The 15,917-nt window shown below is 40.8% G+C and overlaps 1 protein-coding gene across 2 annotated transcripts in view; it reads left to right on the top strand.

The window, feature by feature from the left end:
* LOC119647600 (sodium- and chloride-dependent GABA transporter 1) overlaps nucleotides 1–14,405 on the top strand; it is a 167,696-nt gene extending 153,291 nt beyond the window's left edge. Inside the window, exons 1-5 of one of the 2 annotated variants that reach the window (XM_038048627.1) lie at nucleotides 1,791–2,142; nucleotides 2,257–2,488; nucleotides 12,162–12,307; nucleotides 12,365–12,501; nucleotides 12,618–14,405. In XM_038048627.1, the coding sequence (XP_037904555.1) occupies nucleotides 2,005–2,142; nucleotides 2,257–2,488; nucleotides 12,162–12,307; nucleotides 12,365–12,501; nucleotides 12,618–14,235 (2,271 nt within the window). In that variant the 5' untranslated portion in view covers nucleotides 1,791–2,004 and the 3' untranslated portion in view covers nucleotides 14,236–14,405. Of the gene's footprint in view, nucleotides 1–1,790; nucleotides 2,143–2,256; nucleotides 2,489–12,161; nucleotides 12,308–12,364; nucleotides 12,502–12,617 lie in introns of those variants that run through there. The other variant, XM_038048626.1, reaches the window with a different exon arrangement.
* The last annotated feature ends 1,512 nt before the right edge of the window (nucleotides 14,406–15,917 follow it).

The following is a 15,917-nucleotide window of genomic DNA, read 5'->3' as shown; positions in this document are numbered from 1 at the left end:
TTTCGACTCAGAATCCCTCTTCGAATATGCAGAGTCCCATCCCCTTTTATCATTTTTGTACTTTCTCGTTAATATCGAAAATTATTTTTTACACTTTGCCCATGAAATGTGAGTTTATGATGGATTCGATATTAAAAACATTCGGAAATGAAAAGGTACACCGTTCCGGTGACTCCACTCGGAAAATATAGATCACTGAGGAATATCTGGGAACCCACTAGGTTTCGCTTTTTTGGAATTTAAGGACAGACAAGACGCTGAAGACGCAGTACGAGAATCTTCAATTCGCTATTACAAAACGATTGAAAAGAAGACAAAACTGTTTTTACAATTAACGATCAATGTCGTAGACTACGGCCGTACTCGCCGGCGGTCGGAACAAGAAGGAAAAGGACGTACAATGCGCCAAGTCACCAGCCGTGTCGGCGGCAGTTTAATGTGCCGGCGGAAGTGTTCTCTCCGCAGGCAATGCAGTCGGTGGTTCTTGCCCCCGATGTGCCGCAACATCAGTCCGCCCCCAGCTGAAAGCGTGCTTATTCAGCGATGGAATCCGGGATATGATCCCGTCAATGTCGCTTCTCGGTTGCTTTTTTAGAGCGTCCCCCCGTTCGATGAAGGCATTCATTCATTATGAATCGTAATGGGCTTGCGCAAGTGCAGAGAACGGTCCCAGGAACGTCTGTCATGATAATTTTGGAAGTGATCTCCGTCGCCCTCCTTACTAACAAAAATGAAGTCATCTCTACCAGTGCAAGAGAGAAGACTCAAGAGAGGTAATTCCTCGCGAAGGACGGAGGATGGACTGCTTTGCTCAGCGACAACTTAGTTCCGCGACTGACTTGAAAGCATGGTGAGATTGGTGGGAATGGAAGGCACGACCCCCTTACTATGTATTCAGCAATGGAATGGTAGACGACGGCGATCACACCATTCTTTTTTGGAGATAGGATCAAATTCGTCAAAAACTTGATGCAAACACAGGGGAGCCTAACAAATGGAGCCCTGTTTCGCATTACATTTGCGTTCTTCTTTTTGCGAAGAAAATAGATGAGTTCTTTGATGACGGGAAGGTGTTTAGTTGGTAGTCCGGCAGTGTACCGTTGCGGGACTCCAGTTCTCTGTGCGTAAGCATATTCACCTACCCTACAAAAAAAAGCAGTTGGTTATCAACTACTTCTTGCTTGGCCGCATTATCGAAATTGAGTCCATTCCCCAAGTTCTGGATCTGCCATTCTGTGTTTACCAGATATTCTAGTACTTTACATCCTATCGTGTTGTTTATCTTAACATATTTTGGCAACCCACATACATCATAAAGCTTCTATCAAACTTCTATTTAGAAAATCAATAATGTTTTTTTTATTTGACATAATCTGTTTTTCATGTTCAGCACGATTTTCTAATGGATATTTGATTATGTCAAAATTAGAATCCATCTATCGTTACTTAATTGTGACCAATAGCATTAATACGTGAATACGAGTATTAATCATGAAACGGTTAATAGTTATAGTATCTTTACTCAAATATATTTACACAGATACAAATTGTTAATAAAGGGCCAGAATGCTTTAGAATGAAAGGGAAATGTTTTGATTCAGTCTTGGCGTTATCAATTTAACATTCAACAGTTCATTAATCGCTTAGAGTTCAATCATGTGATAACGAAATGATTCGATGATAATTAATGGAATTATGGATTAATGGATTGTTCCAATTCAAAGAAACACAATTACTCTTTCCGCTCCTCTCATTAGATTATTCAGAGTAACATCTCATTGGGACTCGTCCATACAGACCAATATAAAATTCTGGCATCACATTAATTTTCATAGCGATGCAGTTGCAATCCAGATATTAACTTGTTGACTTAATGCTATTGGAACGAACTTAGTGAGATTTAGTGACGGTTTTTTGACTAGATACTATGAAAAAGAAAAAGTATCTTTCTCGTGTAAAATCTACTTCAATGTTCGAAGTGATCTGTAACAACAAAACAGACAAATGGTTCTAAAATGTGAAAATAAACGACGAACTGCAAAAGAATATCTACCGCTAGATATGGACTTGCGAACGGAGAAGTATCTAATGGACTATTATTACATAGCCCATTACGAGGAACCATTCAGATATTATCGAAAGGTAAGATGTAACGCTCGACCCAATTCCGTAAATATAGCTTAGTGAATTATATTTCCATTTTGATCAATAAATGTTAGCAAATGTCTGCAGCCATATTTTTTTTCTGATTTTCAGACAAAATGTTCAATATTTCGAGGATTATTAATGTGCCTTTGCCTGAGTGTAACCTACGCAAATATCGTTCGATTTCCACGAGAACTGGAAAAGTATGGATGTGCGTTTTTGGTACCATACTTTGTATTCATATTTCTAGTCGGTCTTCCAATTATTCTCCTGGAAGTTTCAATTGGTCAATTCCTTGGACAAGGAGCAGGAAGTTCATGGAGAGCATCGCCCATAATGAAAGGTAATAATTACATTAAATTAATTTACATATATTTGACAACCAAAATATAATGTTTACAAGATATGTAGCCCAAGCTATGAAGTATATAACTTGGAGAGTTTTCAAACGAATTCAATTATAATACACTCATTTGAGCTGAGAAATAGAAACTTTTGGGCAGTTCTTCGTAGAAGCCTAAAATTTACATGCTTCCCCGTGCAATTTCGCCACCTTATAAACCTTTTCCTCATTTTTCAACGTGATCTCACTCAAATCTAAGGCTTCGCAAGTTTTTTTCTTTAGAATTGTTGGAATTCTTTAGAATTGGTCAAATGCAATTGCTGAAATTCCCAACAGTTCCATTTCCTGCTGCCGAAACCTTTCTCAAAGCCAATAAATCGCAAGTGAATTCCAGGTCTTATTCTACTATGAATTGCAATGGACTGATGTGGCCAAAGCAGAAATCTAGCTCCCGAGCTATTTTCTGTGTGCTCGAATTCCGGCTATTTTTTGTGACAAAAAGTGGGTCACAAATACATCTTCAATAGACACTCCGCCTTATTTTCACTAATGACAAAAATAATTTCTCTGATGCAATCTAACAAAATTTCGAAATTATTTTCGCGCGTGAAATCTCAAGAAGGACGGTGGAATATTATTTCTTACCCTTGCTGCACAAATAATTCCGTAAAAACCCCACTAAAAGCCTTTTTAGTTGTCGCAAAAAAAGAAGTAGACCGCCATCGCCCGACTGAGTTCAGTTTCTTAAAATACTAAAAAACACGTCGGGAAACCGGAAGCTAGACGCTTCAGGTATGAAAGGTTTTGTGTATTTCTTTTATAAAGAGATTTGGGTGTGCATTTGTCCCATTAGCATGTAGCACGTAAAATATGCATATATTATGTGAAAATAGCCACTTTCAAGTGATATTAACATTCATAGTCTTGAATTTGCAGAGGAGCGCAGATTTGACCTAGTATAACTTTGTTAGTAATAGTGCGAATTTCACCAAATTTGACAGGATCATGATCTATACTGTAGCCTACAAGATTTTGTGATTCTAGAGTGAACTTAAGGGGGGGGGGTTTCCTGTCAATTACTAAAAATTATAGTTATGTATTATTATTAACTTTATTTGAACAGGTATCGGTATGGAGGGTATTTCGGAGCCTAGGCACCATATAGTGGCAGCCCCATGATTTTTTCTAGATTTTTCGGTTGGGTAGTTTCTGAGAATGGGTTCGTTAAAAAAATGACCACTTTCAACCCCCCGCACTCCCCACCTTTTCAGCAAAAGTCAAAACTAATACCGGCTTCGAAAAGTACTAACCGAGACCTTTAATTTGATATCCCACGTGACTATATTGGATGAAAAAAAAATGTACACCCCATTTTTGCATGTATGAAGACCCCCCCCCCCCCCCTTAAATGCGTCGTAAGAGGATGTAACTCACTATATGCGTGAGCGTTCACAGTTCCCACCTTTCTACCAAATTTGGTGTCAATCGCTATAACCGTCTCCAAGAAAAATGCGTGTGACGAACAGACAGACAGACAAACAGACAGACAGACAGTAAACCGATTTTAATAAGGTTTTGTTTTACAAACAAAACCTTAAAAACGATGTTACTCACTGCATCCAAGGCGATTCACAGTTCCCAACTTTACACCAAATTTCGAGTCAATAAGTGAGTGTGACACGACAGGCGAACTTAACTAACTTTCCTCTAAGAACGTCTGAAAGAAACCCTCCCTACCCCACGTCATCAGAGATGAGCTTTGCTTTTATGGAAATACCTTCACAATACCTCCTACCTTCCGTTTTCTAAATTGTTTGGTTGTAGGCAGAATATTCAGTCACTTTGTGGCGGATTTTTCTAAGTGCTGTATACTGTCGAATGTATTTGATTCAAGATAAATTGAAAAATTGAAATTGAAAAGTGAATGGAGAGCTAGTTCAATGTCAGAAGTGTCGCGAAAAAAATAGAACCATTGCTAATGAGAAGGTCTAGAGTTGAATAATACACTTTGGTTGTTTGTTTTGATGGAAGGATAAACATTAAAGTTGAAATAAGATATTTTCTGAATATTTCCGAGTCTATCGTCATCATCAACGGCGCAACAACCGGTATCCGGTCTAGGCCCGCCTTAATAAGGAACTCTAGACATCCCGGTTTTGCGCCGAGGTCCACCAATTCGATATCCCCAAAAGCTGTCTGGCGTCCTGACCTACGCCATCGCCTCATCTTAGGCAGGGTCTGCCTCGTTTTCTTTTTCTACCATAGATATTGCCCTTATAGACTTTCCGGGTGGGATCATCCTCATCCATATGGATTAAGTGACCCGCCCATCGCAATTTATTGAGCCGAATTTTACCCACAACCGGACGGTCATGGTATCGCTCATAGATTTCGTCATTGTGTAGGCTACGGAATCGTCCATCCTCATGTGGGGGGCGAAAAATTCTTCGGAGGATTCTTCTCTCGAACGCGGCCAAGAGTTCGCAATTTTTCTTGCTAAGAACCCAAGAGTCCGAGGAATACATGAGGACTGGCAAGATCATAGTCTTGTACAGTAAGAGCTTTGACCCTATGGTGAGACGTTTCGAGCGGAACAGTCTTTGTAAGCTGAAATAGGCTCTGTTGGCTGACAACAACCGTGCGCGGATTTCATCATCGTAGTTGTTATCGGTTGTGATTTTCGACCCTAGATAGGAGAAATTGTCAACGGTCTCAAAGTTCTCCTATCCTTATTCTTCTTCGTTTTTGACCAGTGCGTTTTGATGATGTTGGTTGATTCGTCTTCGGTGCTGACGTTGCCACCATATATTTTGTCTTGCCTTCATTGATGTGCAGCCCAAGATCTCGGCCCAATGGCCGCCTGCTCGATCTGGATGAAGGCAGTTTGTACGTCTCGGGTGGTTCTTCCCATGATGTCGATATCGTCAATATAGGCGAGTAGTTGGATGGACTTGAACAGTATCGTATCTCTTGCATTTACCTCAGCATGACGGATCACTTCTTCGAGGGCCAGGTTAAAGAGGACGCATGATAGGGCATCCCCTTGTCGTAGACCGTTGTTGATGTTGAATGGTCTTGAGAGTGATCCTGTTGCTTTTATCTGGCCTCGCACATTGGTCAGGGTCAGCCTAGTCAGTATTATTAATTTCCTCGGGATACCGAATTCTCTCATGGCCGTGTACAGTTTTACCCTGGCTATGCTATCATAGGCGGCTTTAAAGTCGATGAATAGATGGTGCAACTGGTGTCCACATTTCAACAGTTTTTCCATCGCTTGCCGCAGAGAGAAAATCTGATCTGTTGCTGATTTGCCTGGAGTGAAGCCTCTTTGGTATGGGCCAATGATTTTCTGGGCGTATGGGGCTATCCGGCCTAGCAAGATAGCGGAGAATATCTTATAGATGGTACTCAGCAACGTGATACCTCTATAATTGCTGTGATATCTCCCTTTTTATGTATGAGACAGATTATGCCTCGTTACCAATCGTCAGGCATTGATTCGCTATCCCATACCTTGAGCACAAGTTGATTAACCACTTGGTGTAACTGGTCGCCTCCATATTTAACCAATCCAACTGTAATTCCATCGGCTCCTGGCAACTTATGATTTTTTAGCCGATGAATTGTACGGACTGTTTCTCCTAAACTTGGTGGTGGCAGTATTTGTCCGTCGTCTTCAGTTGGCGGGACCTCCAAGTCGCCGATGTTCTGGTTGTTCAGTAGCTCATCAAAATACTCAACCCATCGCTCCAATATGCCCATTCTGTCGGAAATCAGATTTCCCTCTTTGTCTCGGCAGGATGAGCATCGAGGTGTATAAGGCTTCATCCTGCTGACTTGTTGGTAAAACTTCCGCGCCTGGTGCGGTTGCTCCCTGTACTTTTCCAGTTCAAAGACTTGTTGGTTCTCCCAGGCTTCCTTTTTCCGTCTGTGAAGTCGCTTCTCCTCTCGACGGAGTTCGTGATAAGTCTCTGCACGTGCCCGCATTCTTTGAGAATGCAGCATTACTCGGTATGCGGCATTCTTCCGTTCCGTTGCTAGCCTACATTCATTGTCAAACCAGCCGTTCCGACTCTTTTTGCGGCTGGGGCCAAGTGTCTTTGTGGCCGTATCAGGTGATTGTGAAGATCATTTGTTGATGCTTCATCTCCAGATCCTCTGTTGACTGGAGTTATTGCGGCATCCATTTCCCTCTTATAGGTGTCGCGGAGGGTTGTGTTGTGGATGGCTTCAGTGTTCACTCTCACCTGATTGTCAGAGGGGATTCTAGGTGGTGTTGTTATTCGAGCTCGGAGCACCATGCCAACGAGATAGTGATCCGAGTCTATATTGGCTCCCCTATATGTTCTGACATTCATCAGGGCTGAGAGGTGGCGGCGTTCGATCAACACGGGGTCAATTTAGTTGAAAGTGGTCCTGTCTGGAGAGGCCCACGTATGTTTGTGGAACGCTTTCCGCGCAAACTAGGTACTTCCAACAACCATTTCGTGTGACCCTGCTAATTGAATAATCCGCAGTCCGTTATCATTTGTTTTTTCGTGTACGCTATGGGAGCCAACGTATCGCCTGAATACGGGCTCCTTCCCTACTTGGCTGTTTAAATCCCCAAGTATGATTTTGATAAAATATCTGGGACAGGCTTCGAGGGTTCGTTCTACTGCCTCGTAGAAGGTATCCTTCTCCGACTCTGCAGTCCCCTCTGTAGGGACGTGAACGATTATGAGGCTTATATTTCTAAACTTGCCTCGCAAGCGCAGAGTGCATAGCCGTTCGCTTATGTTTTCAAAACCGATAACAGCATGTTTCATTTTTTGGCTGACTAAAAAACCTACTCCGAGCACATGGCCGCTATAATATATATGTAGCGGCACTTCTCCAGGAAACCGGCCCCTGTCCATCGCATCTCTTGTAGCGCTGTTATATCAGCCGTATATTGGGACAGGGTATCGGCTAGCTGCTCATCAGCTTTATCTCTGTACAGGGAGCGCACGTTCCATGAGAAAATGCGCAAATCGTTAATCCATCCTGTCCGAGGCTCCTTTCGTGGCTTCGTAACATCGGTTTTGCGTGTAGAGTTGTCAGCCCTACCCATCCCCCAACCTGGAGGACCAGTACAGTTTGTCCCGTTTTTAGGCGCGGGAGACTCGCCTTCATCCTTCTCCGTCTGCAGCTTTTCGTTACGGAAGAGCTCCTAGCGGTCACCACGTGGAGGTGGAGATAGTCTATACCCCAGAAAAAAACAAAACCTATATGTGGGTTTCACAAGTTTAATTCGGAATTTTCAAACTAATTTCAGAAAATTCTAAACTATAATAACTTCAGATTTTTCCAAGTCAATTTCCGAATTTTCCATTTTAAATTCAGATTTGAATTTAAATTTCAGAATTTTTTCAATATTGGAGGATGGTGCTCAGATTCTTTGAAAAAAACCTGAGCAGCTCATCGATTTTCCATTATTATTTGTTTTAATGAACGACAGTATTCGATCTGCGAAAAAAATCCCTCAAGTGCAAAGAATTCGGTCGTTTCCTATCATCAGCAACGGCGCAACAACCGGTCTAGGCCTGCCTTAATAAGGAACTCCAGACATCCTGGTTTTGCGCCGAGGTCCACCAATTCGATATCTCTAAAAGCTGTCTGGCGTCCTGACCTACGCCATCGCTCCATCGTAAGCAGGGTCTGCCTCGTCTTCTTTTTCTACCATAGATATTGCCCTTATAGACTTTCCGGGTGGGATCATCCTCATCCATACGGATTAAGTGACCCGCCCACCGCAACCTATTGAGTCGGATTTTATCCACAACCTATAGAATCTTATTAATGTCCATTGACAACCGAGAGGACTTCCCAAGTATTAAGAAATGTGAATTCACTACCCGTTCTAGAGGACTTCATTGGACCATGATATTCTCAGACCGGCTTATTAAAGCCAATAATGGTAGAAAATTGATGGGCAGCTCCAATTTTTTTCAAAGAATCCCAACTCCATCCTTATCTACTTTATAGCAAAATATTGAAAAAATTCTGAATTTGAAATGGAGGTGTCCCCAAATAAAAATGTTTGATTTGTCTTCATTGATCGCTTGTAAATCTTTTGTATTTAACTTAATGCCAGAAAGATAAATTGCCTGATCTTTTCACATAGAAGGAAGATCATCCGGCCCAAGTTTCGGATCCCGCTGCTCGGATCCTGCTTTCTATCGCGTCCAGGTAAAAACGCGAGAGAAGTTTCTTGCGCACCTTTTACGCTGGGACCTGCTTTTAATAACATACTAAGCTTTCCGTGTTTACACCTTTCGTTAGGGGAACGTTGTACTTGGCAGGAGTTGCTATATAGCTAGTTACCGTCACTGCTGCAACGTAAGGTAAATTTAAGGATTGCCTTTTTACATAACCATTTCCCGCTTTTCCGTTATGATTGATTACTTTAAAAGTTACAAGGAACAAACAATATTATGCTTTCACGTAAATAAGATTCAAATTACTCGCTCATATGAAGTGTTAGCCAATCACCACGTTTTCTTTTCGACCTTGTGAGAATTTGATTTTTTAACCATTATGAGCGTTCCGGGTTGGTTTTTTCTACGAATATCTTAATTGGGCAGGTGAAACTACTATTTCGGCGCAAAAAGCACCCTTATAGTTATTTCGTAATGCGGGAGTCCATTATTATCCTCAAGTACAAGTGTTCCTCAGAGCCTTAACAATTATATTGTTCTTCCAATCCTTAGGAGGCGTTTAAATTTTACTGGATTTTAAAACAAGTGGGTAGTCTGTAGAAATGACAATGGTCGACATAACCAATTTAGCAAAATTTACTTTAGTTCTTAGTTACTTGTGGGTGTGTGTGTGTATGGTGGGAGAGGAGCTACAGCTTCTGAGCACTCAGGCCGTGTTGGCCCATTGTACTCGCCTCGTGAGATCTTAGTTACTTAATTCAAGTCTAGAGTAGTAGTCCTAATCTATATATTGCCATAATTTATCATCCCATTTACAAGATGTAAAGCTATTTAGAATCGGAAATGAAACGTTTGTTACCCTTCCCTGAAAGCGTTTTCATAATGCGGTATACAACTCCGAGGTCAAGTTGTTCGCAGAAATTTCAGCTTTTCTTATCAGAACATTAGCAAATATCCTTTTTACTGCATATTCTCAATCATATTTTACGGTTTTATTGCCGCTATCACTGGTATTGGTCATGAAGGTTTTAGTGTTTAGTGCCCGCAGATCTGTAGAGAGAAGATCAGGGCTCGGGGTGAAAATTGTGCAAAAAACTGAGCTCAGGGTGGAAATTGTGGCACATCCGAGCGAGGGTTTACAATTATCAAGTCATTTTTTTCTTTCTTTGGCTTGTTGAAACAAAACCTCATAATCTGTTTTTGACTGACTGCTGAAATTCAAGATAGTTTATGAAGGCCTCTATGTTGAAAAACTGGACCAATAATGATGGAAGTTTTCGAAATGTCAAAACTCTTTACCATTGTTCGAGTAACTATTCTTACAAATATGCTTCTTAATTACATGGTCTAGCACGGTATTGTCAAAATTTACCTAATCTTCCAGTACAATCGTCATATCACTTTTATGAATACTCTCCTAAACTGAACTCTCAGCCTCCCACCTTGTGGAAGTTTTTAACAACTTTTTCACATAGGATTTGCGTTTATTCTCCTAAGGCTTGCCAGAATGCTGCATAAGGGAAAAAGGTGCAGCTGGAATTAATCCCCAGCTATTTTAATGATGCATTGAGTTAGTAGTTGCTACTTATCATATCGTGTGATGTCTTCCCCACCTACCTGGGACGCCTAAAATTTTTTCGCCGATCAGACTATAATAACTTCCCCTTCCCTAAATATCAGGGGGCGAAGACGACTCACGGTTTCCCATCAGTCAGGATTCTAAATCTGCTCCCATTTGATGTCGAATCGCACCAAATGAAGAACAACTTGCTTCCACCTTTTTTTGGTCCATGGGCCCCTCGTTTTGAGCTTAGCATTCAAACGTTCAAAAATCAGGGCGAAGAGAGCTTACAGTTTCACCCAGGGTAGAGGTAACTTATCAGACGCTGCCTAACAAAAAAAATAAAATATTAACTATTTGAGCAGATATTCAGATGAGATTTTATTGGAGTCCTACAACTCATATAGGCGCCCACCTTCCGAGGCAGAGAGTTAGGCTCGATCGTCGATTTGACATTCCATCCCATTGGCGAGAGAGATGGTCTGGTAAGTGAGTCAACACTATACTCACAATACTATCAGACGATCTTTCGCGACATTAGAAACGGAGGAGGTAACAGTCAAATGCGAAACAGAAGCTGACAAACCAGGATAGTTGGCTGGTCCATTGGAACTTTCGCGAAGGGAAGGAGAGGAGCCTTAGAAGGAGGCCTCGACCCGAAGGGAACCATGCTGGGAAGGGTAAACCAGCTATGTCAATGGGTAACTAAGGCATTTGACTACAATGCCGCGACTGCGTTTCTATCACAATAGGAACCGAAACTACTAGTGGAATTAGGAAATTTCAGGAAATGATCGTGCTTGCGTTCGGGGAGACTTCGCAGAAAAAAAGGAAATCAAAATATCGGCAGATGAAGAAAGAATACCGCGATATTCGAAGTAACCTTAAAAAGGTCATAAGAGAAATTAAGCGCAATTGCTACAGGGAGCTGTGCCTTAAAGCAAATATCAAATCGTGGTACGCTTCCTACAAGGTCGTCTCGCCTCAGATCTACAAGATCTGTGCACGGATTGTGGACAATAAGATTGCAGAATTAGACGGGAATGAACAAAGTTGACTGCTAAAATCAGTCCCATTCATGAGAACATTTAAATCGTGCATGGTGGAAGGTTTGTTGTCTACCCATTGGAAGAAGCAATGGTTATTTCTGCTACCCCTGTTGGACATTTTTAATACCACAATTTTTTATCACCGAAGCCGAGTGGTAGTTCTGTCCTCACCAAGTGACATTGAAGGGAAATTAAAATCCATAGGGGTTGAAGATGGAAGCAGCAAATTGGAATAAAACTGGATCTCTCCCCACTCTGCTTCAGAGATTTTAATTCGTTTAAAAGCATAATTCCGCAATGAATCTCTCTCCCAAACTGCGTTGTACGAGGGGCACAAAAGTTTTCTGAAAAATGAAAAATCTTCAAAGGGAAAACTTTGACTTATTGTAACTTTGTTAATGATAGTATGATTCCGACCAAACGCTACGTTGTTAAGATTTGCTGTCAATATCTATATTCAAGGTTGAACTTTAGGTAGGTTCGCAATAAACTTCCAAAACATAGTAATATATTTGAGCAAGCACTAGAATGGAGAGACTTTCGGATTCTAGATGTCAAAAAGAATCATTTTTTTTAATTTTCGGGGAGAGCTATCATTTCATACCTCACATGGCTATATTCAGTGGTAATGTAAAAACATTCTCTGCGAAAACTGCACGGGGGACACATGATCAGATAAACAGACAGCGAATCGATTTCGATAAGGCTTCATCAAAAATTTGTTTTGAAATTATGTTGTCGTTAGATCTTGCAGAATTCTCGTTTACATTTGACTGTTTATTAAAATGAACTAAAAAGAGTGCGCGACATCATCCTTAGATAACCAAATTAGATAGTTGTTTCAGTAAATTCAATATTCAATGAATATCTTTTTTCTTTTTCAGGCGCATGTATTGTTGGCCGAATGGCTTCGTGTCTGGGGGCAATTTGGGTATCCCTTGAGGCTGTCATAGCATTAGTATATATTGTACTTATCACGTATAAGAAGATTCCATTTAACGAATGCGTACAGGGGGTGAAAATATCAGAGGTAAATATTCCATTAACTATACAACTGTGAGATTGTAATTCCAATTTAAATTTTCAGATTGGCTACAGCCAAAGGGTGTTGAGCGGCGGCGACTGTTTAAACGAAACAATTTTCACGCCCGTTTGGAATTATGCATTCTACTTCGCCTTACTTGCGAGCGGGTTGGCTGCTATCTGGATTGTCTCGGTTATTTGGTAAGCGGACAAAAGAGTTCAATTAAGTTAATTCCCTTTCACTCTAAAATCCTTCTATTCAGTTGGATTGATTTCATCTAATGTTGTAATGTTTTATTCTTTTATTTTATTCACAGCTCGCATAACGCCAAGATCTTCAGACGAATTACATTCTTCACTGGACTACTAACATTCGCTCTTCTAGTCGCAACCACCGGCTGGGAGATCGATAGAACTCTCCGGAAAACTGGCTTTCCGGAATGGTGGATTTTTAACGAGAATTTATTTGCAGAAAGTACAATATGGTTTGACGGATTAATACAAGTTTTGTTTGGGACGTACATCGGATTCGGAGCGCTCCCTGTAATGACCGGATGCTTCCTGTACAAAGGCGATGCGGTTAGGACGTCAATAGTATACATATGCTTTAATCTTCTGATTAACGCCATTGGAGTTATACTATTCATGATCCAATTCGACAATGATATTTCGAAAGTCTCGACAATTTACCCAGAACTGAAACCACTTACTGCTGTCTACGAGAAGGCCTTAACCGAAGTGGGTTTATTTGAGACAAGAATACTACCTGCCCTGATTTATGGACTGGTAGTGTTGTCTGCAATTATAACAACTACGATAGCAGTGTACTCAGTATCTAAGTTATTACCTCGCCATACTATCTATATATTAGGACTAGTTACTTTATGTCTGTCGGTGGTGGCCCTATTTTGTCCAGAATATATGGTTGCCAGGGTTCTGGACTCGAGGATCGTGGGAACTTTGATAATTATCGCTCTTGTTTTCGATATAATTGCCACTACTTGGATATATGGTGGAAAAAATATATATTTAGACTTGGAATTCGCAATTGGGCGGCCAATTTTCAAGCATTGGGTCGGGTTCTGGTACATAGCACCGGCAATCCTTACCGGTATATTAGTATGGTGGTGTGTAGGCGACGATGAACTTGACCTACTCAGTATCTATATTCCCCGATGGGCCCCAATCATACTTGCATTAATCGTCATCGTAGGCGCTGCTATAGCGGAAATATCAAAGCAAGTTGATTATAATTTCTTTGGGATGATTTGCGAAGCGGCGAAAGCTGCAAAAGAATGGGGTCCAGCAGATCCTCTCGCCAGGCATGCTTGGAAGCAATGGCGTGCCGTATGTCAGGATACTGGTAGGAAAGACTTCACACTGCGACGAAGGGGCACACGTGATTACACAAACTCGATAAAACGTGGACAATATAGTACCAATAAATACAACGTTAATAACTGGAAAAATTCCCCAACAGGCACGAGCTCTCCAAATTATAGTGGATCTATGTTTGGGGACTCTGCAATTGAGGAAGATCTAAGTGTCGGGAAATATTCAGGCATGCATCAGCAGTTCGGTGCACATGGTACCGATAATAATGGTATCAAACCAACGCGTCACTCAAGTAGATCAAGATATACTTCCCGAGATAAACCATCTAGTCATGGATCAGATACGAATCACAAAGAAATTCTTTATGTGCGACGTCTTTCAACGGACAGTAATAACAAAACGACTATCACAATAACGCCAACGGCTGATATTGTCACATACCCAAGTGATCAGACTCGAGGGCGAACGTCATCCAATATGAGCCCTCATGTTGATTCCCGCATGGATCGGCACGCCCACCACCATCACGATGTCGACGGCGACCACATTTGTTGGCGAAAATTCTCGGTGAACTCTGAAGAGTATTCAACTGAATTGTGATTTGTTTCCGTCTTTTGTAAATAGAATTTTCTCTACTTTAATTTAATGTACATATAATTAATTTAATTTCCCCATGAAATATTCTGGCAGATTGATATTATTGCCACTTTTTGTAAATATTTGTAATTTAAAAACAAAGTTCATACCAAATATATAAGACTCCAAATCTCGACAGAAAATTGTTTCATTGTTTTGGAAAGTTGACAAATGTTGTCATCTATGTCGGTGGATTCAGTTTTTAAAAACTTGTGTTATCGTTTTCATTAGTTTATATAGACCAAACGTATTGTTATTCAGGGTAAAATCGAGAGGCCGTGAAATTACCGCTCGGATCTTTTAATCGCTTAACATTGGTTTCGCTGACCAGGCTAGTCTTAGCTACACCGTTCTCGTCAGAGTCAGAGGTGTCTTTGATGGTATGGTTTCATCAAAGATGCCTCTTTCGCATGGGTGGATATATCAATGGACATCCTTATTAGGGAAGTGATCATAACAGGTTACGCTATTAAACCAGCGCAACACCTTCGCCTTAGGGCGAACGACAATGTGGAAGATTTTGGATTTGAGACGTTGGTTGATGTGTTAATAACAAAAAATACCAACTGTGAAACGTTTATTTTAATTTGGACAACCTCATTGGAATTCCAAGTACCTCGGTTGACGAACCGATTACCAGGGTTTCTTTAGAAGAGTATGAGGCAGTCTTAGACAACGAGTACGACCATATATCTGCCGGTCAGCCTACTGATATCAACAAAACTCCAGATCTAATCAACTTTGGGGTCTCAAAAGGAATCCCGTGTGTGCACTATTGTCAGTTTGAAAATTTTGCTCTTTTTTCTAAATAAATAAATTAATATTGATCGCAACTCCCTAAAAAATTAACGCTTTAACTAAATTTAAATTAACGAAAAAAATGTAAAAATAAAAAAATATATATAGTTTGATGCTAAAATGGAAAAATCCCGGCGATGGCATGCGATTATGTTAATAATTTACTAGTTTTAGGAATTGAATTGTATTTGAAGCTTCCAACGTATGATTGGAATCAAATAGTAAACATTTATTCCACAAAAAAAAAATATTGCCAAACCTTAACAAACCGTCGTAAACGCAAAAGTGTGGAGAGGGTGTATGGCTTATTCGCTGGCGCTTGCCGCCGATGTGATCGAGTGTCGTTTTTGGCATAAATCAAAGGTAATTTTTCGCACACTCAGCGACGCATCCAAATCTTTGCCAGCATTCAGTCTCGTTTGCACACTGGCGGTAATTGCGTATATGTTTAGTGAAATGTGTGGCTGGTCTACTGAGGATGTACTGAACTTCCTGAAATGTTGCCAGGCAATCATATGAGACAATGACAAGTTTGAAGTTTGCGGCAAGTGGCAAACGTGTAGAGCCGGCCTAAGATAATAGTGTTTCATAAACCGTTCATCAGATTGGTTGACCTGTCGCCAAGAAAGATAAGGTATCTCTAACTATCTTAAAACATTATTTATCTTCTTTTATTTTACTGAGAATAGTACTTTGTACATTTTTTCAAACCCTTTCTCTTTATCTGAACTTGGAATCAGTGTGACGGAACGATACTAGATACGCTGTGCACATCCCTGCCAGAGTAGTAAGCGTGCCCGAGAGTAGTACATTTTGCTGAAGTATTACATTTTTCTCTAAATTAGAAT

Source organism: Hermetia illucens, chromosome 2 (assembly GCF_905115235.1).
Source record: "Hermetia illucens chromosome 2, iHerIll2.2.curated.20191125, whole genome shotgun sequence".
In the NCBI taxonomy this organism is placed as follows: domain Eukaryota; kingdom Metazoa; phylum Arthropoda; class Insecta; order Diptera; family Stratiomyidae; genus Hermetia; species Hermetia illucens.
This window is presented reverse-complemented; position numbering and strand designations above follow the sequence as displayed.